This window comes from Lonchura striata, chromosome 5, assembly GCF_046129695.1.
Source record: "Lonchura striata isolate bLonStr1 chromosome 5, bLonStr1.mat, whole genome shotgun sequence".
Taxonomy (NCBI): domain Eukaryota; kingdom Metazoa; phylum Chordata; class Aves; order Passeriformes; family Estrildidae; genus Lonchura; species Lonchura striata.
In genome coordinates, this window is record NC_134607.1 from 57327500 (window position 1) to 57354213 (window position 26714).

At 43.3% G+C, this 26714-nt stretch overlaps 1 protein-coding gene across 3 annotated transcripts in view; it reads right to left on the reverse strand.

Moving 5' to 3' along the window:
- The window catches only part of GRIN2B (glutamate ionotropic receptor NMDA type subunit 2B), a 224606-nt gene that overhangs the window by 132512 nt on the left and 65380 nt on the right, over nucleotides 1–26714 (reverse strand). For all 3 annotated transcript variants that reach the window (XM_021552888.3, XM_021552890.2, XM_021552889.3), the window contains exon 4: nucleotides 4812–5410. In XM_021552888.3, the coding sequence (XP_021408563.1) occupies nucleotides 4812–5410 (599 nt within the window). The remainder of the gene's footprint in view (nucleotides 1–4811; nucleotides 5411–26714) is intronic.

Genomic DNA, 26714 nt, shown 5'->3' on the forward strand with positions numbered 1-26714 from the left:
TGTTTTCCTATTTGAAGAATCTGAGGTACAGAATTTAACCTAACTTTGTTTCCCTCTAAAAGTATTTCTTTGCAAAGGTGGCATAATTCCACATTTGTATTTTAATTCTAAAGCAAATGCTCCACTGCACTTTTTATTAAAATGAAATCTGCTGTGTGCAGCCTGGTGTTAAATGAGAGACTATTAAAGCCAATCAGTGGAGAACTCATTAGAAACCCTACAACAACAAACTAGTAGTTATGGCCCAGCATTCACAAGCAGCCATGACTACAAGGAGAAAGAATCCAGGTCTCATTGAAGGCTACAATAAAACCACAGCTTACGTAGCCCGAAGACTGTGAATATCCATACAAAACAGCTGAGCTTCCATTCCTCAAATATGTGCCAGAAATTATATTCTTTTCTCATGACTCATCTCTGAATTCCACTCCTAAGAATACTCCTGTCATTTAGTTATTTCTTCCCATTTCTAAAATGTAATGAGAAGCACCAATCCAGAGCTCAAGGAAATCTGTCCCATCAATTAAAATAACGAAATAAGCAGAAGGCTGCCTATAAACACATCCACCTCTTCCCACTCACTCCTCAGCAACCATGGTGAAGGGAAAAAGATGAGCTTTGTGGGATGCCTGGAAGCCTAGCAACTCTCCTAGGAAGGGCCAAGAGGTAAGAACTCCTCATCTGAGCATTTCCTTCCCAACCTTTGAGATCTTCTCATCCAGTAGAAAAGAGCAGAGCACACAGTGGTTTTGCTGGGTGCCCAGAAGACCAGATAGTGGGATAACTATAGACTTGGTAGACTGAAATATTCAGATCAGATTTTTTTCTAGGACAATGAAGGAATAAATGAATAGGTAATTATTACAAACAGAACAAAGAATTAAAGACTGTAATTGAACTGGGAAACAGCATTTGGATATTTGGACTCCAAATTACCACCTAAGCCTATTATCAGCATAAATTGAGATAAATCCCTCACTAGAGGAAAAATTCCTCAAAAATCATTCAAAAAAGATAACTAACAAACCTTGTAGAACAAAACTCTCCCAAAGCATCATTTTGCTACTCTTTAGTGGAGTTATCTCATCAGCAGGTTCACTTACTGGACAAAAGCCAGAATGTTCAATGGTCGTGATCATACTTCTGCAGTTCCAGTCTAACACAAAAGAGAACCAGTTTCAAAACAGACAGAAGCAGTTGCTATGCGACCATTAGTGATACAAGAAGATGCAGACCAAACACCTACATTGTCAAGAAATGGCATTTAGATTACAGTCTGTCTTGTTTATTTTTGTACTTACAGCCATACTTCAAATGAAACTTCGTTTGCACAAGTTCTTGCAAAAATGAACAAGTGTCAGTGTAAAAAGGTGGAAAGATATGGAGAATCTGAACAACATTCAGTTCATTTTCTCCTTACTCCATTATATACCCACATCAACCACTGATACCATGTTGAGCAAAACCATTTGATTTTAGCTGCATTCAGAACAACTGCTCTTTTAGAAAGACAAGTGAAAAAACTAAGAAATGGTCAGAGTTCAATGGAAGAGCTTGGGAAATGACTAATTCACAGTCAGTGTATAGTGTGCCCCAGCTGAACTAAATTGCACATTTTTTTAGTTGGATGTGTCACTCTCCAAAGAATAAAATGGGGAAATTCCTTTATTGCTTTGCCTCCCCAGCTATGGATTTGAAGTAAATTGGACCCCTTTGGATTACCTTCAAGAGTTTCTGAAGCAGTAGCTATGTGGTGATGCTTTATCTGAGGTCACATACACATACACTTTGTCTCCCCAGACATTAAACCCTCATACATGCATTTCTCTACTCTGTGTAGGCATGTGGAGGGGGAACTTTAAGTTACAGATGGCTGAATATAGTATTTCTGGGTTCAGAGCAAGGCTAAAATTAGCTTTCCAGAACCTGCAGTCCAGTCCAAAATGAGCCAAGCCAGCTGCCAGACATGCAGGTATTGCTGCTACGTGGCGTGCACAAATACTGTGGGATCCTAATAGATGGAAGGAGTTAGGAAAAGTATGAAGTAGCCAGGTCTGCAGAATCTGTAATATCCCACACAGACAAAACATATAATCAGAATTTTAAAGCTTAGCACATAGCAAATTCCAGCAAATTCAATGGAACTTGAAGGTATGAACACAGATTACAGCTATTAATCTCTGTGGGTTTTGGCTCAGTGAGGTAAACTCACATCTTCATGATTGCCTCCTTCCATATCTTGTGCTTCTCCTCTACCTCTTCTCCACAGACTTCAGGCATGAGGCTGAGCTTGAAGCCATCCAATTTCTATTGAACCCTTCAATTTCTAAAAGCAATGGCTTATTTCAGACACCACTAGCTTTTAAACTTCAAAAGGTGCCTGAAAGTAATTTGACTTAAATAAAAAACTAAGCACCCAACTCACTGAAGTCAAACTTTTTAACCATCTCTCTTGGAAATACAGAGTGTGGAGACATGGAGAGGTGGGGGGAAAAGGAGGCAAGGTCAGAACCCCTTCACAGGCCAGCACCATGTGAGGAAAATTTGCACTGTGCTCACAAGTAACTACAAAAGTGTAATTAACTACAAAAGGGTAATTATTTTTTGAGTTAGCTCAGGTGCCTGCAGCTATCTACACAGTGGCACAACAGAGCCTGGCACTGAATAATTTGACTGTGTTTCTCAGTGAGACTGATGTCAGTACCCAAACTAAGCTGGGAGTATCTACACATATTGGCACTCATTCCTGTGAATGCTGCACCCAGCGCCAACAAGGGCGCAGTAACAGCATGATTCGGGCCACAAAGGTGAAAAGAAAGCTAAGATCTTCACAAGTGATAAAAACTGCTTCCATGTGGGGTGCCAAGGCTACAGGGCATATCTACACAGCACAACAGTGCTGGCATATCTACACTCAAGAGTCTCTGAGCTGGCAAGTTCTAAACAATGCAAAAAGGTGCTATGCAGAGAGATCATGTTGGGTCCTTGAAGCAGCAGAGCTCTATGGGTGTGATGTTATGCACAGGCTAACAGAGCGTCAACAGAACTCATTAGCAGAAGGTCTCTGCAGAACGCTGCATCACATAGCAGAGAAAGTTTTGTTTTCTAGATAATTGCTGAAAAGACACAATAGAGCTTCCCCCAGAAACCCTCCTCATTTGGAAAGGTAGAACAAAAGCCTGCTTTGATGTTACTTCTCATTACTTTGTCTACACTATATATATTTTCCCTGCTTAATCATTTCAGTGATGACTCAAAAGAGCAGCAGAAAAGACCCTTACTCCTAAGCCTAGCTGGGAAGGAAAGAGATAAAAGCTTTGGGCACCTTTTGGTAGTTTCAAAGCCTACATAGAGAAAAAAACAGCATGGGTAAGAGGAAGTAAAAGCAATAAGACCTGGCAATATGCCAATGGATCATAGTGACAAAAAACAAATAGCAATATGGGTAATATATTGGGCCAAATAATAACATTCTCACACAGTCCCCAACGTTCAGGCAAAGCAAAAATCTGCTTCCTTGTCCCTTTGTCCCTCTATCTGCCTAGTAAAGTTGACAGTGAGGGGTCACAGCATGCAGAACAATCCATCACATTTGCACTGCTCAGTGATTCAACATGACAAATGAACAAAGACACTGAGCTCTGTGTGGCCTGATGGCTACTGCCTGGATTCTCCTTTTCTCACCACAAAGGATCTAATATGTCCAAGGATTTTATATGTAAAACACTGGACAATGACAGCTGAGCAGATCAGGGGACATCTGGATTCCATGTCTAATTATCTGGGTTGCTTTGCTACATGCTAAAACTCCATCTGGAACAAAAAGGAACATTTAGTAATCAGAGTGCTGCTCTAGAGGTTGCTCCACCACAAGCTTCTTCTATGCCCTTAAAGAGATGCTTTAGCACTGTTTGTTGGGAAAATTTGAATTTGGATAAAAAGAAGACATTTATTCAAACAGGTTTTCCCCTATATTTAAATACCCTTTTCTATTTGGAAAAATGTGCTGTTCTAATCGAGGTACTAGGCTTTCTGCATAAGGTACACAAGAAAGAACAGTACCCAAAACACCCAGCAGACAACAGCCAGTGAACTGTCAAAGAGCAGGGTGTCAGCACAAGTCCTCCTCTGAGGTAAACCAGATTCTTAAGACATCCAAGGTCTTTAAAGGCTTTGAGTATGAAGCAAGATCTGAGCAGAGTTGATGGCTGTAACTCTTTTTGCAGCTCTAATTCTCCACATCTCTTTGCACTTCCTTCTATCCTGTAATTCAGGGCTAATGAAAAGCAGAAGGACACTTGGTGTTCAGACAACAGTTGCCATGAAACTGTTCCAGGTAGGTTACACAGCCATCACCTGTAAGGGACACCTGTTCACATAGTGCTAGTGCCTGGAACAGAAGCTGGCACCTTCTAGACTTCAACACAAACATTCCCATTGCTTGCAGCAAGAACCCACCTGTGAGCTGCAGACACAGCCATGCAAAGGCACCTCAAGAAGTTCAGAGCTATTATGAAAGCAAAAACTTGTGCATTGAGGGGTACACTTGAATTGTTGGACTATGCCTTCATTATTCCTTTTCCTCATGCTGACTTGCCCTCTGTGTTGTGTGAGGGCTTTCTAAAGAGGTGACAACACTGGCACTCAAGATGCACAGCAACATAGGTCTCACCCTCAGCTCTTCCCCATTGCCCAGTTCTGACCAACACCATCTTCTGCCCCAAAGCGCCCCATGCCTAGCAGAAATGTGCTGGTATCAGAGGTTGTCTTTGACCACCCTTTTGTATGGCTGGCTTAGCTCTTTCCCTTACCTGTTGAGCATGTTGGACTGGTAAATCCTTTTCTCCTGGGTGTTGTAACAGCTGCTCTTGGGCTCAGGGATGAAGCTGTGTTCAGACAGCATATCAGAAGCAGCCGTGGTGATTATGGCTATTCCATCCCTTACTCTGGCAGGAAGACCGTAGTCCCATTCATCATATGAGACAGAGATGAGCCCGGTGGGGAACTCAGATGGCACTGTGTCTGTATCCCCTGCCACCAGGCTGGGCACGATCCACGTGTAACCATAGCCTGTCAGACCCACTGAGTTGGCCACCTCAAAAATGTAGGTGGCCTCTTCCTTTGTGCAGTAGAGGAGGATAACAGGGCTTTGGAGCTTCTTGAGCTGGTTCTGGATCTTTGAGTCCCCATCGTCCAGGGACATGTCCAACAGAAGGACCTCCTCCAGTTCCCAACCCACAAAGCTGTGCTCAATGGTACTGCGGATCTTGTTCACAAAGTCCTGGTAACCAGGGAAGTAAGTAGTGACAATGGAGAAGATGTACCAGTCGTATTCTTCCATGATGTTGAGCATGACAGAGGCTTGCTGTTCTATTGATGGGCCAAACTGGAAGAACATGGATGACTCATCCTAGAATAGGAAGTCAGAGGAAGAGGAAAAAAAAAAGAAAACAAGAATAGGTCAAAGAAAATAAACAGCCTTTCTAGTCAATCCATTGAGCATAAAGGGGTAGGCACACAGTCAGAATCTTACTTCACATCTTGGCCAGAGTGTAAAGATTTTTAACTTTTTAAAATTTAAGTGAAGTAAGTGAGAAGGAAGTAAAATCCTTTTTATGACCAGCTGTCCTTACTGTATTTTTAAAGGCAGATTGCCATAATTACTTAAAGTTTCAGCTGTTAGGCCTGATTCTAACAGACAGAGAGCAAGTGGTACACAAGTGAGGACAAAAAAACCAGAATATGTACAAAATATTTCAATGAAATTAAGAGCTTTAATAATAGAATTATCATAACCTTATATGTAGCATAAACAGGATACACAGCAGTTTTGATACTACAGTCACTTTGATACTGAGTTTGGGACAATCACTCTGGTTCGAGTATCCAGACTAAAGTACAAACAGAGTAGGTAAAATCATTGGATACAAACAGCTCTGATATTCTCTACTACTAGTTCCTCTCAAAGCAAGCAGCAGCAAAGAGTTTTGTGCAGTTCTTCTCAGTACAACTGTGAAGACTCAGTCTCAGAATAACATAAAATACATTAAAATAAAACAGATTTCTAAACTATGATGAGGTTTGTTGACACCATGTTTTAGAGAAATATCAGCTCAGTATTTTTCTTGGTATTGCTCTCATACCCTTCTACCACATTAACTTAATCTTTGCAAAAATCAGAACTTGTACCACTTTACAACCTCAAAGACTCCAAGGAGTTTTATACAGATCTCAGCTCTCCAATGGCATAGTAATCTCTTCTGTCCTGGGATTTCACCAGATATCAGGCTTTCAGTTTATGACAGATCCAGAAAAATGCAAATCCCTGCTTTTGTCCAATTCATGAAAGAAAGGAATGAGAAAAAAATATTTGCCAATATGCTCTCTTAGGGATAGATCTTATATATTTTAAAAGCAATTGCAAATTCCTCCTGACTTCTGTAGAATAGGATTAGATCATTAAAAAACCCAACGACAAATTAAAAACAACAACAACAAAAAAATCCCCCGAAAACCAAAAACCCCATAATTAAAGTATATCTCTCTGTGTAGAGATTCCCATTATAATAACAAAGTTCTCCAAATCCAAACACTGCTTTAAGGAATGAGAACAGCCCCATCTTCTTTTAATAAGCCTGGAAAACTGGACCAGAGATATAAAAGGCTGTACTCAGGAGTTTGAGACCTCGGAAAACTCATTGTGCCTCAAGACATTACCTCAAGATAGTCACATTTAGAACAGCTCTCTACCAAATTAAGTCTCCTACAGGCTGGCAGGTAAAGCTGTTTCTCAGCAGGGATGTAGTTAATCAATTATCCATTCATCCTTTAGTCATGGTTTTGATTATCTATAGCCATTTCCTATATTGACAAAATATGCTATAGCTCAGCAACTCCAGAAAATAAAACTAAAGGCCTGATCCCATACCCAGCCTTAAGCTGCTTGTTTCTCTTTCCTGAGCTCCCTATGGGTCACATCCTATACAAAAGAGTCCTTGTTCCCAGATCCCCATACCTCTCTTACAAGGTTTGGTGATTAAACTCTGTTTGCTTCCTCCATGCAGCTCACCACCTACATGTGAAAGTTCTCTTAGGGCTGCTCTTTGCTTAGTGGAAAAATAAATGTATGCAAAAAGAAAACGGAAAAGATGACAGCAATGAACTGAAGACTAATTAAAAAAAAATTTAAAAAATTAAAAAAAAAAAAAAACAGGACCAGCAACTGGAGCCACTCAATATATGGAAAACATCTCTTGTTTTTTATCACTGGAATTCACCCCCTTCTCTCTGAACTGTGATCAGGAAAAGAACATATTTTTCTAATAAAAAATATACTTTATGTCTTTGAAGCTTATGTAGAAAATTAGAAAAGACAGAGGGCACAAAAAAAAAATCAAACTATTGTCACAGCATGGGCCAGAATTTGAAAAAATCCTGAACAAGCATCTCCAACACCCTTCATCGCACAGTGCCTTTGAAAGCCATTTGTAGCAAACTGAATGCTAGAGTGCAAAGACTCAGCCTTACTGCAACATGAAAAGGCAAGGCAGCTACACCGATGACTAGTTATTTAGTTTTATATTAAGTTCAACAAGAGCCTTTCTACACTTATGCATAAGAGCCTCTGAATTGACTGCAATTTTTCACCATTTCTAGCAGAGAGTCCAAAATCTGAAGGGCCTGGTTATTGAATTAGAGGAACATTTGACACACAGTGTCTGGAAGTCTTGTCTGGTTGCTTCCTCAGTGACAAATAGGGGACACTAGGTGGTAAATCCACTGCTATTTCGAGGCTACATGCACACACTCTCAGGAGTTAGTAAGCATGATAGCAAGGTGCAGGAGGTAATGCCCTCCCAGTGATTTAAACAGGGTCAAACTAAAATGCCTGCTGACAGTTCGTTCCACATGAGTGCACTGCCTAACTGTTGGAGCGAATTCAGCCCCAAAAGACTCAGGGACAAAATTCAGAGCTCTTCACTAAGAAGAGTGCATCAGAACATCAAAAATCAATACATCAAATAGACAGCTTTATCACAACCCAGCACAACGATTCCACTCCACTGAGAAATGGAAGCACCCCACTTTACGTCAAGCACAAGCAACTTGGCTGTGCATGCAATAATTGCTCTTGAGCAACTGCTTGCATTCCTATTACAGAAGCAGTAAGAAGAGGCAACTTATATTCAAAATGAGAGCATTAAGGAGGTGCAAGCCAGTCCAGATTCTGGTTTGCCAAGATGTCTCTTGGCACTTAATCACCCCAATAGTTGGGATAGCCAAATGTTCTTCATTCCCTGACCAACTCAGCACTCAGAGAGGGGTGAAGAAGGAAGGACAGACAATAGTAGAGAAGAAAGTGTCTCTCTTATAATAAATCAGGAGAATTGCTGATAGAGTTGGATAGAAATCTCATCCACTGCCTTTTGAGGGGAACAAAAAGCAAACTAAGAAAAATGTCCAAAAGCCACAATTTTCTTCCCAACCTTGTTTTCAGGCATGCCTAATGAAAAGTCAAGGAAAAACAAAAGGAACTGAACTGATACAGAACAGTGGAGCTATCAGAGTATGAATTTCACCTCACAGTAATGTAGTGGGGCTATCAGAGTATGAATTTGACTTCATCGTAGTGTTACAGTGAAAGTTTTTAATTAGGAGACAGATCTAAGGTGGTTTTACCATTTTTATACACATATACCCTACAGAATTGTTATGCTTTATTACAGTCTAAAACCAAAAAGGAATATTTTACCCTTCCAAACATTACAGGTTTTTTATAGAACATTGTAAGTTCCTGTTTTTCTCCTGAAGAACTTTCACATTTCCCACCTTCCTTTTTTACCTTGAAACAGTAAAAATATGGTTCAGCATTGCCATTGAGAGACAGTTTTAAGTTTGGGACAGGGATAGGTAAAGTTTTAATCAGAAGTTCCTTACATTGCACATCATCCAGGTGAAATAGAAACCCTGGCTACAGGAAAAAGCCCGTCTTCCTCCTACAGCCCTTTTACCTGCAAGCTCAGGCTCTCCATCACTACCTGCTGCAAGAGAGAGTAAGATGCTGCAGGGTGTCCCTCACACAGTGTGAAAGAGCAGAGGCTCCATCATAGGATCTCAAAGCTTCCAGAGATCCCAGTACTCCCCCACTGTCACCCTACAAGATCAGGGATCTGTAGTTTGAGAGCTGAGCTGGAGGTGGAGCTGATCAATTGACACAGCACCACTCCCCAGTTGACAGATGGCTTCCCACAGAAAATCTGCTCCGAGTTTACTGATGCTGGGACAAGTATTGCCTCCTCCTCCTGCATGTTTAACCCTTCAATTAAGAAGGCTGGATTGCACACTGTGAAGGTACAAACACACTCACCATAAAGCCTTCTCTTGCAGACTGGTGGCTAGCAAGTTCCTAGGTGAGGCTTTACAGAGGTAGGACAAGGTTTAAAGTACTATCACCAACACTTCTAAATTCTTCAGATTTGCAGATAGGCCAGGTCTGACCCACACCTCACTGAAGATATGAGTCCTTGGCAAAGCTACAGGTGACTCTCTCAGGAGCCCTCCTCCAGCTGCACCATTTTAAACCAATCACTGCCATTTAACAAGTCATTTAGCTCAGATGTGGCAGGAGAGGTCCTCCTGGAGCTTTTCTCACAAGTCCTTTCCTAACAGGCACTCTAGATTCCCCAGGCAAGCAAATACAATTACTGCCTTAAAAACAGGATCTCACAACCCAGAGCAAAACTGCTTCTCAGCATGGGGCAGACTGGGGAACATTCACAAAGCAGGGCAATGCAAGATCCCCAGAAACAATTGCAGTGGTCTGCTCATGCTGAGGAACTGGCCAGCCTTCCACTGAGCCATGGTATTGACTGCTGACCTGGCGAGTGAGGAGATCAGCATGCTGTGTTTCCCCTGTGCAGCCCACCTGAATGTAATTCTGCGCTCCATGCTCTGGTGGTCAGTCCATAAACACATTTTCACTAAGGGTAACAAACTCCTTTAGCTTCAATCAAAGTGCCAGACCCCACAAAGGCAAGGTGTGTCAAGTTATGCACAACAAATTCGAGTAAGGAGCAAGTCCAGAGCATTTGTTTGCTTCCAGGATTTTGAGAAATATACCATGTCATTGCAAAATGCCCTACTCTACTGTATCCACACAGGTGGAGGACTAATACAATCTGTACTGCTAAGCTAGTAGCCCCTTTTCATTAGGCTTTCGGAACATCTGTATATTTAACCACATTTGCTGCTTCATTAGGCTTCCTGTGCAGCCATAATTTAACAACTGGGGTCTGCCCTTCCTTTCCAGCTCACAGAGGGGATCCTATCAGATCCTAGTGACTCAGGCTACTGTCACTTTCCAAAGCCCTCCTCTCATTTTCCTGATTTAGAATAAAAGCTGTTCATGTGTCTTTAGTACAGTTTTGATTTGCAAAATTACTGTATGACCAACAGCCAAACCACACAGGGCTGCCTCTTGTTTAGATATCAGTCCTGTCTACCACACTATCCGGGAGTGGGAAAATGAGTGAGCAAGCAGTGAGTGAGCACCAAGCAACTTCTGGGAAAACACAGGCTTTCATTTCCCTACCTATGTCTTTCTTTTCTTCAAAACTGAGACACTGCTGTGTACCTATTTGTCACAGTCCTGGTGGGATACTTGATTCACTGGGAGTTTTACTGCTCATGATGGAAAATGCCACAACAGTTTAACGTCTTATAATTTAGTTTCCTATATGTCTGAGTCCCGTTTGTTATAACATATTTGACAGGAAATCAGGATCTTTGTTGCTTAAGTGTTCATTTACTTCTGTTTATCTTACCACAAATCCATTACTGCCTCAGGCTAGCCTACAGTCAGGATCCTCCGTCTGTTTGGTTTTTTCTCTCCAAATTTAATTTTTTTATTTAGTTTTCAACAAGTCAATACAATAAAACTCTGGCTTTTATATTACATGTATCATCCTGTGTTAGTCCTTTCTTGAATGCTTGCAGTAGGGACTATGAGAACATGGTGACACTACAGGCCTAATATTATGTCCTCCTGGTGGAATTGGCATCTAAATCAGAATATCTGCATCTAACACACATATACACACTCATACTACCACAGATACATTCACAGCAAAACCTACTCAATGTAAAGTTGGAGCACATTGAATTGTGTCATTTACTAATGACTCTGCCTAGTTAATATTATTAAATAAGATTTCAAAACTTTCCTGTTTTACTGAAATAGGTTCCCTGGATTACTAATGGTTTTGACTTGCCTAGCACATGACCTCCTGCAAGCCTTTTCCCACATTCTGATTCACTGATGAGTGGATTGTTAATAGTGAAAATCCTCCAAGCTGCCCTGGGAACATGCTATCAGTGGGAATTTCAAATTTGTTAGATGAACAAATGTGGTTTATATATATGTGGTTTATCAGTTCCCTCCCTTGTTCTTGCAATAATTACTGAACACACTAGACTTATTTGACAGAAGGATGCATAGCTCGGAGTTGATGGTTACTGGAACTGGTGGATGACTGATAGCAAGAGACCCAGTTCAATGTCGCCACTGATAGAAAAACAGGATATACTGTGATAAATTAATTAGGAGAATAGTTGTTGACTCTAAATCTTCTCTGGAAGCCACAATCCCTGATGGCTACTGATTGCAATGAAGAATCCAGAATAGTTAGCGCAGTTCAATTGTTGCCCTGGTAAATGACAAGAAATATACCAAATCCACATGCATAATGACATTACCTACACATAAAAGTTTCATCATATACACAGATCCCAGGCATGGACTGGATATTAATCTCTCTGTAGCAGTGGAAACTGATCTGCTGCAGAGCCCTAACCCAGGGGCAACAGTCCAAATGCTCCAGCACCAAGGAGTTCCTGAGAGCTGCAACAAAAAGGTCTCCAATTAAAGATGACTCAAGGGCTGAAAACAGCTAAGTGATTTCCACTTTCTACTTAAGGGTCTGCAGAAATAATTTGTTCAAAAGACTTTGCAACAGAGGAAACACAAGATAACCTAGATTCTGTAATCTTGATCTTGGTGTTACTCCACTCTATACCGCATGCAGCTAATAAAAAAGATTAAGGAGTCAAATATACCAGAGCCATTGTCTGATATATACAATTCAGAGAAATTCAGTTGTTTGGCTAAAGAGAGGGTGTAAAATTTGTGACTTTTATAAACAATGATAAAAGCAGGCTAATATATGGTGGTATGTTGTACCAGCTTCTTAGAGCATCATGCATAGATGCCAGCATTTTTCCACAGAGGAGAAACAGCAGTGAGCAAGCTGCCAGGATAAACAGTTTTCCCACCAGGATTGTTACATTTCCATTTTCACCTCTGTAGGTGTGTATTTATTTGTTTGATGAAAGTACATGGACAGATTAGACCACTGGCCATGCTGAGTAGAGTCCACCCAGCAGGTGATGTTGTACCATGCGGGCAGTGCGGACAGCCCAGGACCAGTTTCCCTGTCCCAACTCAGACAAGCCCACTAGGCTGGCTTAATGACATTGCCAGCCCCAAACAAATGAAAGTCAGACTGCCCCATTACTCATCCAACTGATTACATCATGGTGTTTGCCTGGCTCTTCTTTTCTGGCTGTCTTACCCTCCAGACTAAGGACTGCATTTTGACTGTAAGCTGAATGGGATGTCATTTGGTATAGCCTTATTAATCAATAGCAGCCATAAAACTATCCAGCACTTTAAAAAAAGTCCAGTCACACTATTTGGCAAGATGTCATTGAATAAATTTCTCAAATCAACTATCCTGGGTGAAATATTATTTCTTTTTTATCATTTCTAAATTAACTGCTCTCCCATTTAATCAAGTATACCTTTGGTCTCTTATTATGAGCAAACCTTCATATGAGCTGAACCTCCAAAGGTTCACAGCAGTCAATTTACGGAAGTCCTGGAAGTTCAGCATTGCATCCAATGTCCCCTGAGCCTCTCAGGAGCTTAAGATCTCTTCTCACCATGGTCCTGATGTGGACAGGTCAGAGTGTGTCTGTTAAATGCCTCTATTCCTCTTCTCTAATAAAGTAGTGATACCCTCTATCTCCCAAATTTTGCCTTGCTTCTTTAATTTAAATATCAACCTTCTACAGGCTAAGCTGTTAGTTGTTTTCTCTGTCCTAAGAGATGGCACCTGCAGTCTTAATGATGCCACAGTCGAGTCAGCCTTTATGGGCAGAGTGAAGTTGGCTGTGCCTATGCTCTAAGATGGATAGCTGAAATAAGGCAGTCAGTTTAAAGTAATATTGTGCGAGGATTCAATCTTTTCTCACAGGCTGGTAGTATTAACCAGTTTAGATAATTTTTAACACATTGATATAACTTTTATACCCTTTGGATCAGAGTTGGCTTGCCTTAGAGTACAAATGAGTGAGCAGCTGCACACCAAGTCTGTGGATGTGCCCTCTACTTTCCTTAAGGCAAGGAGCAATAAAAGGCTTCAGCCTCATTCATCCTGGACAGCAGTAAATGGGCAACTCGGTTACTTGAAGGAAAAAAAAAAAAAAACAAAAAAAAACCCAAAAAAACCCACTCACTTAAAACAGGAGAGCTCTCTATAGAGCAAATGGACAAAACCAAGAGCTGAGGTCTGACTAGATTGCAAAGATTCCAGATTTCCCATTACCTCATACCTGGCTGCCTCTTCTCTAAGAGTCATAATTGATATTCTGAACATATCCCAAAGGAAAAATAAATTTAAAAGAAAAAATAAAAGAGAGGGGGAGAGAGAGAGAGAGAGAGAGGTAGGCACCGGTCCTGCTCCACCACCCTGGTCCCAGTTCGGCAGCCAAGTTTCCTTGGCAACAGCGCACACGAAATGCCGCTGCGGCCGCAAGCTCCCCGACCGCCGGCATCCCGCCGGGAGGCACCGCACCGCGCCCGCCAGCGCTGTGCCACGGCCCGGCACGGCCCGGCACGGCACGGCCCGGCACGGCACGGCACGGCACGGCACGGCACGGCACGGCTCGGCACGGCACGGCCCGGCACGGCACGGCACGGCACGGCACGGCACGGCACGGCACGGCACGGCACGGCACGGCCCGGCCCGGCACGGCACGGCACGGCACGGCACGGCACGGCCCGGCACGGCACGGCACGGCACGGCACGGCACGGCACGGCACGGCTCGGCACGGCACGGCACGGCACCGCATGGCACCGCACGTCGGCAAAGGAGCTGCGAAGACAGGTGCTGGGCGTCACTACCCAAATCGCAGTGCGGGGCTCATCCCCCGACAGCCTGCTGGGATTGCAGAGATGCTCGGGAAAGGGAGCGGGACTGAGGGGCCGCTCGGAAAGAAAGAAGCCCACCTTTTCTCCTCCCACCTTTTCTCCTCCTGAGCCTGGGAGTAAGCATTCACCATTTCACTCTCAGCTTTCTGAGACAGTGAGTATCCACAGTTCCCTCCATCGCACCTTCCAGATCAGATTCCATTCACTATGGAAAGGAGGTGCTCAGAGTGCAATTCCTTCTTGCCTTGAGCTCTCCCAAATCGAACTCAGCTCACTTCAACCTGTGTTTTACAGCAAGGACTGGGACAGGGGGAATGCCAAATCATTGTTCTGCATACGAGGCAAGAAGACAGCTCCGTGTGGTTTTATTTTAAAAGGGATTTTACCTCCTGCCTGATACTTTCAGAACAGGATGAAATAATCTGGGCATAAAATGAAGAAAGAGTACCCTGGTCCTTTTTTGTTTGGACATGCTGCTGGCAAGCAGCTGTCTCATTAGCACAGAATGTGTATGTCTGCACCAGGCAACAGGAGGCACAGAAACCATGCACTGGCCCTAAGGCATCTGTTCATCAGCACTGTGTGGAAGCTCCAGCTTGTGTCCAGCAGAGCTGCCAAATCAGGAGAGATAACTAGTTCAAATCCCAGCCTGCACCATCCTGGTGACCCTTATTCTGGTATTAGATCTAGCTGGGGACTCTCCAAGTCTGAGGAGAAGATGGATTCCTGACCCATTGGACCAGGCCTCTGGATTAAGTTCCTGCTTTGGAAAGCTACTGTATCACTGAAGTGTGTGAGAGAGTCCTTGGCTGAAACAATAAGGATTTCAATATGCTTGAAGACCCAATCCCCATTACAGCTTGCTTTGGCCATAGCTAACCTCTTGTGTTCCAGAATGAATGAAAACTGCACCTACATTCTCTCTACCCAGCTCTCTTTTCTAATCAACCACTGAGGAGTGCCCCTGTTGGGGAGCTGCTGTCATGTCTGTCTTGCTTATCTAATTGATTCACAAAGTTTTAAATTATTATTGATTCTCCTCATCCCTAGTGGAAACTCTGAGACCAATGGAGTTATTACACAGATTTTAGAGAGGAAAGAAGCTCCGTTCTCAAATCTTCTTGAGCTCCCATCTATTAAGTCTCAAAAACTCAATAGCAGGTTTTCTACAGCTTTACAGACAAAAACACTCACGAACACATGATGCAGGCACACATGCCCATCCAAACACATGCAGCATCTTCTGCCAAATCCACAGCTGCTCCATTATTTTTTTTTTATCATTTTTGTTTGGGATCATAGCTCTTCCATCCCTTTTCTTTGCCCTGATGATTAATAGCTGTTTTTCATGGCTCTTTTTGTTATGAGACTGGGGCAGAAATTGTGGCAAACTTGCTATCAATGGAACAGCCATTTCTGAACTCCGAGGAATTGGAAATTGTTCTTGGTAAAAGACTGGAGACCACAGGAGACTTGTAGACCTAGAGTCTGAAATCTTCCCCACCGCTCCTGAAGTACTTAATATTCACATTTGCAACAGTGATTGGTGCTGTAAGGACCATTATATCCACTTCCATGATCTAAGCACATGAACATTTACACTCCTCAGGATTTGATGAAAAGAATCAGGAAGTGGGAATTGGTCTGACTTTGCAATAAAGGTGATACAAGTTTCAGTTTTGTATATTTTTGTGGTTGGATGATGAAAGTCAAGAAGCCCATTTCCGGTCAGTTAAACTCTGTGCTGAAGCACACACAATTGAATTCAGATTCTTTCTATACTTACCTGCACATTAATATATATCTACATATTCAATATGCCCTTGACAAAACTTGAAAGCAGCAGCATAATAAATAAGATACTTTTTGTACTTTAATTCAAATTTTTCTGTCTATATTAGGCTTTGTACTTTTTTAAACAAAACCTGAGGCTGAGACTGAACTGCCATATCTTTTTCAAGATCACACATTCACATAAGACACTGAGATTTCTGTCGAGGATCGACACAGGAGAGAAAGGGAATGATAGAGCAGCAAAAGAATTTGCCTCTGCTGGTCTTAATAATAAGAGTAACAAAAGCATCTAAGAGAATAAAAGCAAGAGCGAGATGTGTTAGGTTTAGAAATAACTCTTTGACTGACTCAAAGGCAAAGCTGGTGTATCTTGTTTTCCTGCAATTCCTGGTCTGTCCTCTTTATTAACCACACACTCTGGCACAATGGGGAGTGGGAAGTAGATGGAAGCATCAGCATGGGCTACAGCAAGCAGGGAAGAAATAAGCTATTCAGTCTGAATAGCCTAAATAGGTCTGGCCAGGCCCTGTGACAAAAGATAAACAAATGACCATATGAAGGAAGAAAGCAAAAAAGTCTTGTCAAGCACTGAAGCACTGGCTGCAAGGGAAGAACTATAGGCTGTGGTGTTTTGTCTTTCCTTCCACTTTGCATCACTCCAAGTAATTTTCTGTCTTCCTGCACTCCTGGTTTCTCACTGCACACAGTTGTGTGTGTACATAGATATACACATGTCCATGTGTACAAAGGCAATTACTTGCAGGATGTCTCAAAACAGGTGAAGTGTCTAATCTCCAGTATGCCAGCTACACTCCAATGCAGGCTGGCAGCACCTGAATTAACATCTGACAATGATCCCTATGAAATCAGGTGATGGTGCAGCCCAGACTTACTAAAGAGCAGTGTCTGCATCACCACACATGCATGCAGAGCTAATTAAATCTCTGGTTTGTGTTCTCAGGGAGAAGCTAGGGTTTACAGAGGTTGCTTCACTACACAGCCCTGGCCACAGCCCAGAGGAAGACAGATGCCTTCAAACCATGAGTGAAAACACTCATGATATAATTTTAACAGACTTTATTCTTTCTGACAAAATACAATCCTTCAGAACTCATCTTCTATGGACGCAAGTAGTCATGTAAATAATATACATCAAGAAGATCTGGGTTAAAAAAAAAAAAAAGAAACAAAATCAAAACTGTCTCTCCTTTACATAGGTCATAAGAAGGAATACTTGTGGGAAGGGTTTAGCCACAGGAAGGTTTATTTCAGGTATATTGCAGCTAAGCAATCCTGAAAGCTGATACAAAGACATCACTCTGGTCATCTAGCTTCAAGATAATTTTTTATTTTTGCTAGTGGGAAGTGTTTTTTCTCTTTTTCATATAAAACTTCTGAATATCTTCTCCTGAGAAGCACTGAGGTGAAAAAAGTTTCCTTCAGGAGTGATGGCTAGTGCAAGGAGCTCAACCTTTTCATTATCTCAGTGCCTTCAGGATGTGTACATTCCTACACTAGGCATTTGTCTGCACTGCGTAGGAGCCTGCAGCAGTAGCTGTGCACCCTTTATCTCAGAGGACATTCTCCTCTTCTGTGTGCTAAGAGTAGAAGGAGCAGAGTTAAAGAATGATGTATATTTATTATCTTGGTGTTGGTGCTCTTCAAGGCAGGCAGCCTTGCAGAGTGGGCAAGTTCAGTGAATGAAGCACACTGCATGGAAAACATCAACCCAGCGTTCTACAGCTCATTTGGTGTCCAACTGCTCTTGTTATGTGACCCAGCAGTTTCTAAGGGCTGACAGTAGATCTCTGTGCTTTTGCTCCTCAGGCTAATGCCACTAACTTCACAGTGTTATCATACTCTCTAAATGGAAGTGAAAATATGGTCAGGCTCCCTGTGCTTTCTGCACTGGGCTATGGACAAACCTGTCTATTCATCAGTGGAAAAATGTGGCCTTTCCTTACTGGCCTTCATACTGAATCTCTCTTTATACTTAACTCTAGGATATCCAAGGAAGAAAAAGTAAGAAATATTTCTACATATCTTTATGCTTTACAATGTATATATTCCATTCCTATAGAAAGTGCTGAGGATGCTAAATCAAGGGTCGTGCATTCCCTTTCAGCTCTCTTCAGGGGGGTGGGGAGGTTGCACAGCCCATTGGTAATCTGTGTGTTTCATTGCTATGCATCAACTCTTGGGTCCGCAGAAGATTTTCATTTCACTCCATAAGCATCAGCATGTCTGTTTCAATAGAAATTAATCATGCAAGCCCTCCCAGTCTTGGACTCAGTCCTTCTCAGGGAAGTTTGCTTCCTTACACAAGGTGAGTTGTGTATCTTGGACTTGGACAAAGAAAGTTCTCAGTTCTCTGGGAACTCTGACAGCAGCATTTAACAGGGCACAGTGATGCTGCACAAGTTTACAGTCTAAACTTAACATGAACAACATTTCAGACAGAAGTGTCAGGAGGACTTTAAGCAGGCTGATCTTAATCCTTCCTGCTGGGATAGGGACATATACTATTGATGGTGAATCTTGGTAGAGGATTTTCCAGGACTGGAAGTGGGCAACATCTTCCATCCTACAGCTTCCAGAAAACTACCTCCTCAGAGTTTATCTTGCAGTCTTTATGAACTCAAAAGGCAGATTATTACCTCTTGAGGTGTCAAGAGCCTTTGTACAGCTTCTGGGTTTCCCTGAAATGCCCTCTTCTAGGTATTGATTGAGCTAGGTATTACAACTGAAAAGATTTTCATTTAGCAATTTTTTTTTTGCACTCCTCACAGTGCAGAGGGAATAAATTAAGTGAGATCTCTTTGCTCACCCATTTTTGCATAAGCTTGTTCTAAGTGCACTATGCAATTGCTTTAATTCCCCAGCAACAGCCTCCTCATATTTTCAGACTTCTAAAAACCACGTCTATATTGTATAATGCCACATCCCTACCTCAGAAATTCCAGAGCTTACCTGAACAACCTAAAAAGACCGTAAGGCACAGCAACACGTTGCAGAAGTATTACCTCGGGTCCTTGAAGCTGCAGAGTGGTTTCAGTATAGTCCCTGAGTTAAATTTGTTATGATACAATTGTACCATTCTTCAAGGTAGCCTGTTGGGTGCTATCTAAAGGTCCACACATGATACCATGTAGCAATGACCTTCTCAAGACTCACTCCCTTCCTGCAGTGTCTAGGCACCCCAATATCTCAGAGTGCTTCCCACCACAGCCGCTATGGCAGACTTACCCCTGCTGCCTGCTCCTCAGGCTCCCTTGGTCCCCAGCACCTCAGCAGAGGTGTTTTCCACTCCCAGGACCCAGGGAACAACTTTAACCTCTCTCCTCGGACCCTTCTCTTGCACCCTCAGCCCTCCCTCCACACCAGCTCCCCTCCACCCGCCTGGCACAGGACAGTCACAACCAGGCTGGGACGGGGGCAGCAGGAGGTGAGGCCAAAAGGCCAGCAGACGGTGGGTTCACGTCCGCACGCATCCCGATTAGGGATGCAGCTTTGTTTCCATGGCAACGAGCAGAGGCAGCGCGGTCCCTGCCCGCAGCGGCCGCGCTCCGCGCCCGGCACCGCGAAATCCTCCCGCCGCTGCCCCCCGCGGCCGGGCTGCCAGCGCTGACCCTTTGTGCACCTTCCAAAGCCCGACACATTAGGGCTCACAGATTTCCCACCCACGATGTGCCAGCCAGAAAGAGGCAAATAAAGATGTGCCAACTAATAGCAGCGACAGAAATAACACCTCCCATCGCAGCTGAGCTGTAAACCCCTTAGAACAGGGAAATGCGTTTTCTTTCCTAGAAGCCGGCAAGCATAAGCAATGGAATGCAGTTCAGGGAATTAAAACAAGATACTGTTTTTCTACGTGCAGGTAGCACACAGCCAAACAGCCCACACTCCCCTTGATCTATGCCAAATGCTACTCACAAAGCACACCCAACTCCACCTTTCAGAGCAGGCAGTCCCACAGAGCACACCTTCCCATGGGACAGCACTAACACTCTTCCCAAACAAGGATATCACCAGGCTGCTCTGCTTAGCCCCCACAGCAGGAAGGGAAAACACCAGGGAACAGCTGGGACACTGGGCCCGGGAGTTTGCACCCTCCTCAGCACCTCTCCAGGGAGAGACATGTTAGACATGGCCAGATGTTTCTTCACACCTTCTTCAGTCAGAAAATCTACTTGCCAGTTTAGAACTGAATCACAAGCAGGACTGCTCAAGATTTCTCTGCCATTTCTACTATATCTAAAGGGTTGTCTGATGAGAAATGGTTGGGAAAATTAGTCCAAATTAACTTAAGTTGTGAGTTTAGCATGAATTCATTAAATCACATTAGCCCTGAATGGACACAGTTCTTCCAAATTAAAGCAACCCTTAGAAGAAAATTGAACTAAACTGAATTATGGTCCTCTTAAATCCAAAGAACAGAGTGCCTACATGGGGTTTGATATAATTAAGAAACAGCAGTCTGGGAAGAATGTCCCAGCCCCAGTTTCCCAGACAGTCTTTCCATATTACTCTTTTCAGGAACCAATAATGCTCTCACTGGGGGGAAGTTAGGTTTCTCACTTTCCCATGTGATTTGAAAGTTGCTGTACTGATGACTTTCTGCTGAAGCCCTTTCCTAGCCAGTCAATACCTTCACCAGTAGCTCTTTACCTTGAAGAACATATTGCTGCCAGTGTTTTTTCACCTCACTCTTGTTTTAGTGGAGGGCAGCCTTTTCTATTTTCTCAGACTGCATTTTGCCAGGTTAGGCAAGATACACTGTCTTATTCTCCTCTTGTAAAATGTGTTCTTCCCTCTCTCTACCAACTAGACACTCTTCTGGCTCCACGTTCATTTAATTGGAATAACTGGAATTATACACAGAATTATACACAGAGGAAATTACAGTAGAGACTTTTACAATGATACTGACACTTCCCTGATTTGGCAGGGAATATCCTGCCTGGCACCTAGGAATATAATTGCCTTTTATGCTGATGTCTCATATTGAAGACTCAGTTATCACATCAGTAAATAATACTCCCACTTTTTCTCTTTTTCATTTGCTTATAACTGATAATCCTATTGTTTCTAGGATCAATTAGTAGGAGCAACAAAGAATTTTTCCATACAGACTAGCAGAGTGTACAAAGTCATTCAGACCAATTAGAAGAAATAGAAATATGTTAGTGTTGCACTCTCCAAACAATTTCTGCTGCTCAAGTCCTTAAGACCTAGTGTGGATTCTACCAAAGCTAGGCTCCAAAACAGACAATGGAGTCACATGTCTATCTGTATGGTCCCAGATTTCACAGTGGCACATTTCAGCCTACTTCTACATTGTGGTCCTCAACAATGCCCAGTTCTTCCTGTTTGTTCCCTGTTACACTCTGCAGTGATCACACTACACTACTTGCTCCCACGTGTGCACAGATGTCCTTATGAACACAATCTCTCACACTTCTACACCATAAACCAGAGCCAAATATTTGGAAACTTTTTCAATTCTGCCATTTAGAAAGCCTTGGTTTAGCCACACTACATCTTTCTGAGACGGAAAGAGGGAGCTAGGGAGACAGGTTGGAAACAGGTAATTAATGCAAGTGAGAAAATCAGGTCTCCCTTCAGGCAAGCACTACCCATCGAAGGACAGAAGCATATTTACAGCAAGTGTCACATAAATACAGCCAGCTGAAAAAGAAACAGTCCTCATACAATAAATGTCCAAGCTTTCCTTTTACTACAGGAAATCATTGCACTGATCAGGAGAAAGAGGAAAAGAGGAAAATTACTAGGTTATGATTCAACATTCCATTATTGTCATTCAAGATTATATTTACCAAGGACTAGGTTACTTTGCAGAAAAATACAACTTTTGTCCTGGTAATTTAGGCCCTTTAAAAATATTAATTCACTTTTTTAATGCAAAATTACTTAAGCCTAGCTTGTCTGTGTTTGTTTGCTGTCAGTGCTCCCATATAGGAGTTTTATCTACATATTCATGTATGGAAATTTGCAAAAACTTGCAGAAGTGTACATCTACCATGTTCATATGCAAGTATTCAAGACAGAAGTGCTTGTGTGCTCATTCAACAAGGGAATAGAAACAATACCAAATAGATCTCTCTGACCAACCATAATTAAGTAAAGCAGCCTGTATCAATCCATAGAGTAAATATTTTTCCAAGAAGTTCACTAAATAAGTTCAAATAAATTTGAGGAAATTATGATCTGCACAATTGATATTCCATGAGCAGAAAAAGCAGCTAAATTCACTGAATAAATTATGTGTTCTGAATTAGTCCCCCAGCTCAGCAATTACTATGGCTGTATTACTAGAATTGATGGATAATTTAACATCAATAATACTACTTTATTTTCTAGGTAATGCTCAACACCAATTAAAAGACAGATTTTTGTTTAATTTTCTTTGTTTGGGTGGTTTGTTTGGGGTTTCTTGTTTGTTTTGTGAGTTTAGGGGGTTGTTGTTTTGTTTGGTTAGGATTTGGTTTGGTTTATTTCTGTATTTTACAGAGGAGGAAAATAAAGAAACAACCTTCCTAGTGTCAGTGTGTGTCAAAGTTCCCAGTGTGCACCAGCTCAGCAGACTGGAGGAAATACAACCCACATCCCTGAACAGCCAGCTAGATTCTCCTTCCAGCAACAGGAGAAGAACTCGCTAGGACATGATCCCTCACACACATCCCTTGCCCCTCTTTATGAGAAGATGGCTGCATTTGAGATGCAGGAAGAGTAGGGATCCTGTTAGCTTAAAGCAACAAGCAACAGTTCCTGTTTGAAAGTGTCTCACTACATTTAATGGACTACTGAGCACTAGATTTGCTCTTTTAGAACAGGTCCTTTGGGAAAATCCATTATTAATTGTGATCTCTTCTGTAGTGTCCCCGAACTGTGATGCTCAGCAAACACTGCTCCAGTCTGAGGAGTAAATTAGTTAATTCATCAACTAGAAATTATATTGAAATCAGTCTGTTACCATGAAATAATTTGGGAAGTAAGCTGCAGGGTCTCCTGCTGAAACAGCTCCTTCAGCACCATGCACAGAACTGCCGCAGGAACAGCAAATGCTGTTGCAGGAAGGTAAAGGGGACTTCCCTGGAGCAGGGGTGAGACACTGGCCCAAGCCAGGGCAAGTGGGAGGGCAGCTTCAGGGCAGCCTTCTCTTATGATGTGCCTGGGATGGTAACTAAAAAAATCATTTTGTGCTGCAAAAATCATCAGTTTGGCACCTCGCACCAGCCCCAGAACTAATCTGGTTAAAATGAACAAGGCGATTTCCTGATAACTTAACTAAGCCCTCCCAGTTGTGATGTAAGGCCACAGGTTAGTGCTCGTCCATTCCTCCCGTCCCCAGGTGCTGTGCTGCTGCCACACGCGAGATTAACAAGGAGGTTATATTTAAACTTCCAAGAGGAGCTGCTGTGCGATTATGGGTCTATTTAAAATCCTCCGGGCAGCTGCAGTACATAATAACAAGTCAGCGGGAGGGAGGGAGGGAGAGAGTGGAAGGAGAAGAGGGGAAAAAAGGGGGGGTCAGGAAAACATCATGGATTGTCCCTGAAAAAAATGATTGCCAGAAATGGCAGGGGGTGCAGCCACGCTAAAATGCCCCCCGCGGGTAGTGAAAGGGAGAGGGGTACAGGCGAGAGGGGCGGCAGCAGCGGAGGAGCGCGCTGACAGCGGCAGGGGATCGGAGAGACTGGCATGGAAAGCTGCCAGAGCAGAAACCTCACTGCCTCGGGCAAGGACGTCATTCCCTTAAACCCACTCCGCTGGCTCTGGAGGGCTCTGTCACACGCCACTGGGTGCCCGTCCAGGCTTCCTCAGATCACAGGCGTTTGAATGAGTAAATAGCTATTATTAGACTCCTCCTGCCTGCCCACGCACACACCTCAGCCTTAGGCCGGCATAAAACTACCCCCAAGAAAAACACCACTTTTACCTACTCCAAAGGGCTTTACCCAGTCCTGAGCTCTGCTACAGCACTTGGAAATGTGTTCCCCTGCCAAAATTGCAACTAAAGGAGGAGTTCTTCCTCATGACACCAGAGCAGGGACTCAGCTCTTCCTGCCTCACCAAAAATCACATTTTCTCTGATTTCTTTCCCAGCCCTCTCACCAGATGACTCCGCTATCTTCTATGATCAGGGAAAGGGCAAAATGGGCTAAGGCCCCCAGGTGATCACTGATACACATTCTCAGCTTGCAGCGATACCAGAGCTCAGTGACATCATGTCTGGTTCCACAGGTGGACATGGGGCAGGTGTGGTGGCAGCAGCAGTGGCCAGGCAGATGAGCAAAACCCGTGCACAGCACTGCAAGAGTCTGTGCTGGTGGCACCAGCCCTGAGCTGAGGAAAGGGGCCCTCAGCGCTCCATATCACTGAAGGATGAAGAATAATTCACTCTTCATTGCAGGGGTGAGACCTTTGAGCCACAGGTGTGTTTCAGATAAGTTCCACACCATCACACAGTTTCACATCTAATGATTTCCCTTTGGTGGTATCATAGCCTCCTGCCTGCCTTCTCCAAACCAGCTGAATTTCCATGTCCTTTCAAAGACTTGCTGCAATCCAGCCAAGATGACTGCATTTTATTGCTGAGCCTTTGTGATGCAGTCTATAAAACACTTTGGGAGCTTTCCAGAGGAAAGATGCTCAAGAAACATCACTCACGGCAGTCCACACACATTCACTGACACTGTCCTATGTGACCCTTTCCTACGCTTCTTTCTTCTCCATCCTCCCATCCCTACACAAGCATTTCCAGTACTGGAGGTTGATGGTATCAGGCAGGGAAAGAGTGTCTCTCCAGAATGAGATTTGCCTCAATTTCCATCAGCAACACAGAAGAAGGGAAAAAAATGTCGAAATTAAGCTGCTTGATTACTGAAATTAATCTTGTCACTTAGCATCCCTGTTCCACAGAATGGGGCCTTTGATTAGCCTCCTTGTTTCAGAATATTACAAGCAGACGTTTATTAAGCAGAAGGCAATTCCTCTGCAGGGGGAGAGGGGCAGCTGATTCCAAAGGGAAGGCTGCTCTCTGGGTAAGAGATGCCCACAGCTTTGCCTGCATCCCTGGCAAGTGAGGAGATGCTGCTCTGACAACACAGCCAGGTCCCCCAAGGATTCTCCAAAATCCTCTCCCCAGCATATGACTAAGGACCATTCTGTTGTTACTGTCATAGGCTTGGTATTTATAAGGCTGACAGCTCTTGCAGCAAATTATCTCTAGTTATTACCATCATCCTGAGAGCCCTCAAAGGTTGTGAGGTGCTGTGTCCCCCTGTCTGGCTCCCTCAGCGTGCTAAGGAAACACAGAAGGATGGGGATCATTCCCCAAGGCAGCCAATGGAACAGTGAACCTGCACGTGGGACCTTCAACACCCACACTTCCCTCTCTGCTTCCTCTCCACCTCCCCGCAGCATCGCCAAACACGCAGCGGTGACTCTGCGTGACCATGCTGTCACAGGCAGCTTTTCCACAGTGCTCTTCCACTCCACAGGGCACATGCTCAGAAGCCAGTTCCTCGCTGTAGGCGTGGGCTGCTCTTGCTGACCTGACACAGTGCTGTACTGGCTGGGATGGCAGAAGGGAGAGCTCAGAGAGACGACTCGTGTGACCCACAGATGCTCTTGCAGCTCCCTGGGAATTTAAGATTGACACACCTTAATACAGACTCCCAGGAGGTGACATGCAAGAGCTCCAGAGTCCAAAAGTGGCACTGCTGGCTACAGAAGAGGGATGAGAAAGGGTAGAAGGTTGGCTCTTGTGGCTTGTTCTGACTCTGTCTGCACCAACCAAAAGGTTTTCGTACATTGTTACTGGCATAGGGGTATACTCAGCAGCATTCCAGGCAAATTACTGATAAATTTTAAGTAGGCTAAACTGATTACTGGGTTCCAAGCTACAGTGGTCAAAGTCAGCCAGCACCGAAAGGCTGTAAAATCAAAGATCAACCTTTATGCTATCTTCCTTTCAGTTTCTGTGCAAGAGATGTTATGGTATTGCAGACCTAACAATCCCAGTATTACTATTAAAATTGCTATATTGCAGCCTCCATGCACTGAATCACAGTGTCAGTGCTCCATCCTGCAGGAGAAACACAGATCAGAGAGAACAAGAGGGTGAGGCCTGCATAAGCTTTATGTAATTTTTTTTTTTTTACAGGCTGTTGATCTGAAGGGTGGCAAAATTTGGCTGTTACCTAACCACTCTCACTCCAGTAGTTTGAGTTTGAGGGTCTCAAACTACTTTCCAGCTAAACAATTTTCACAGGAGCCCAAATCCTGCAAGGACTTGCTTGCACTGACCAGTGAAGTCAACCTTGCCCAGTCTATGGGAAGGTATCATTATCTTCTCTGTTCTACAGATGGGGAAATTGAGGCATGGGGAACCAAAGTTATTCAGAGAAGGTCATAAAGATAAGCCAAGAGCAGAAGAGATCTTCTCTTGGTTTAGCCCTCTGCATCCTCACTCTGCAATACACTCAGACTCACAGAATCAATTACATTGGAAAAGACCTCTGAGATCATCAAGTTCAAGCTATGAAACACCACCTTATGAACCAGACCATGGCACTGAGTGCCACATCCAGTCTTTTCTTAAACATCTCCAGGGACAGTGACTCC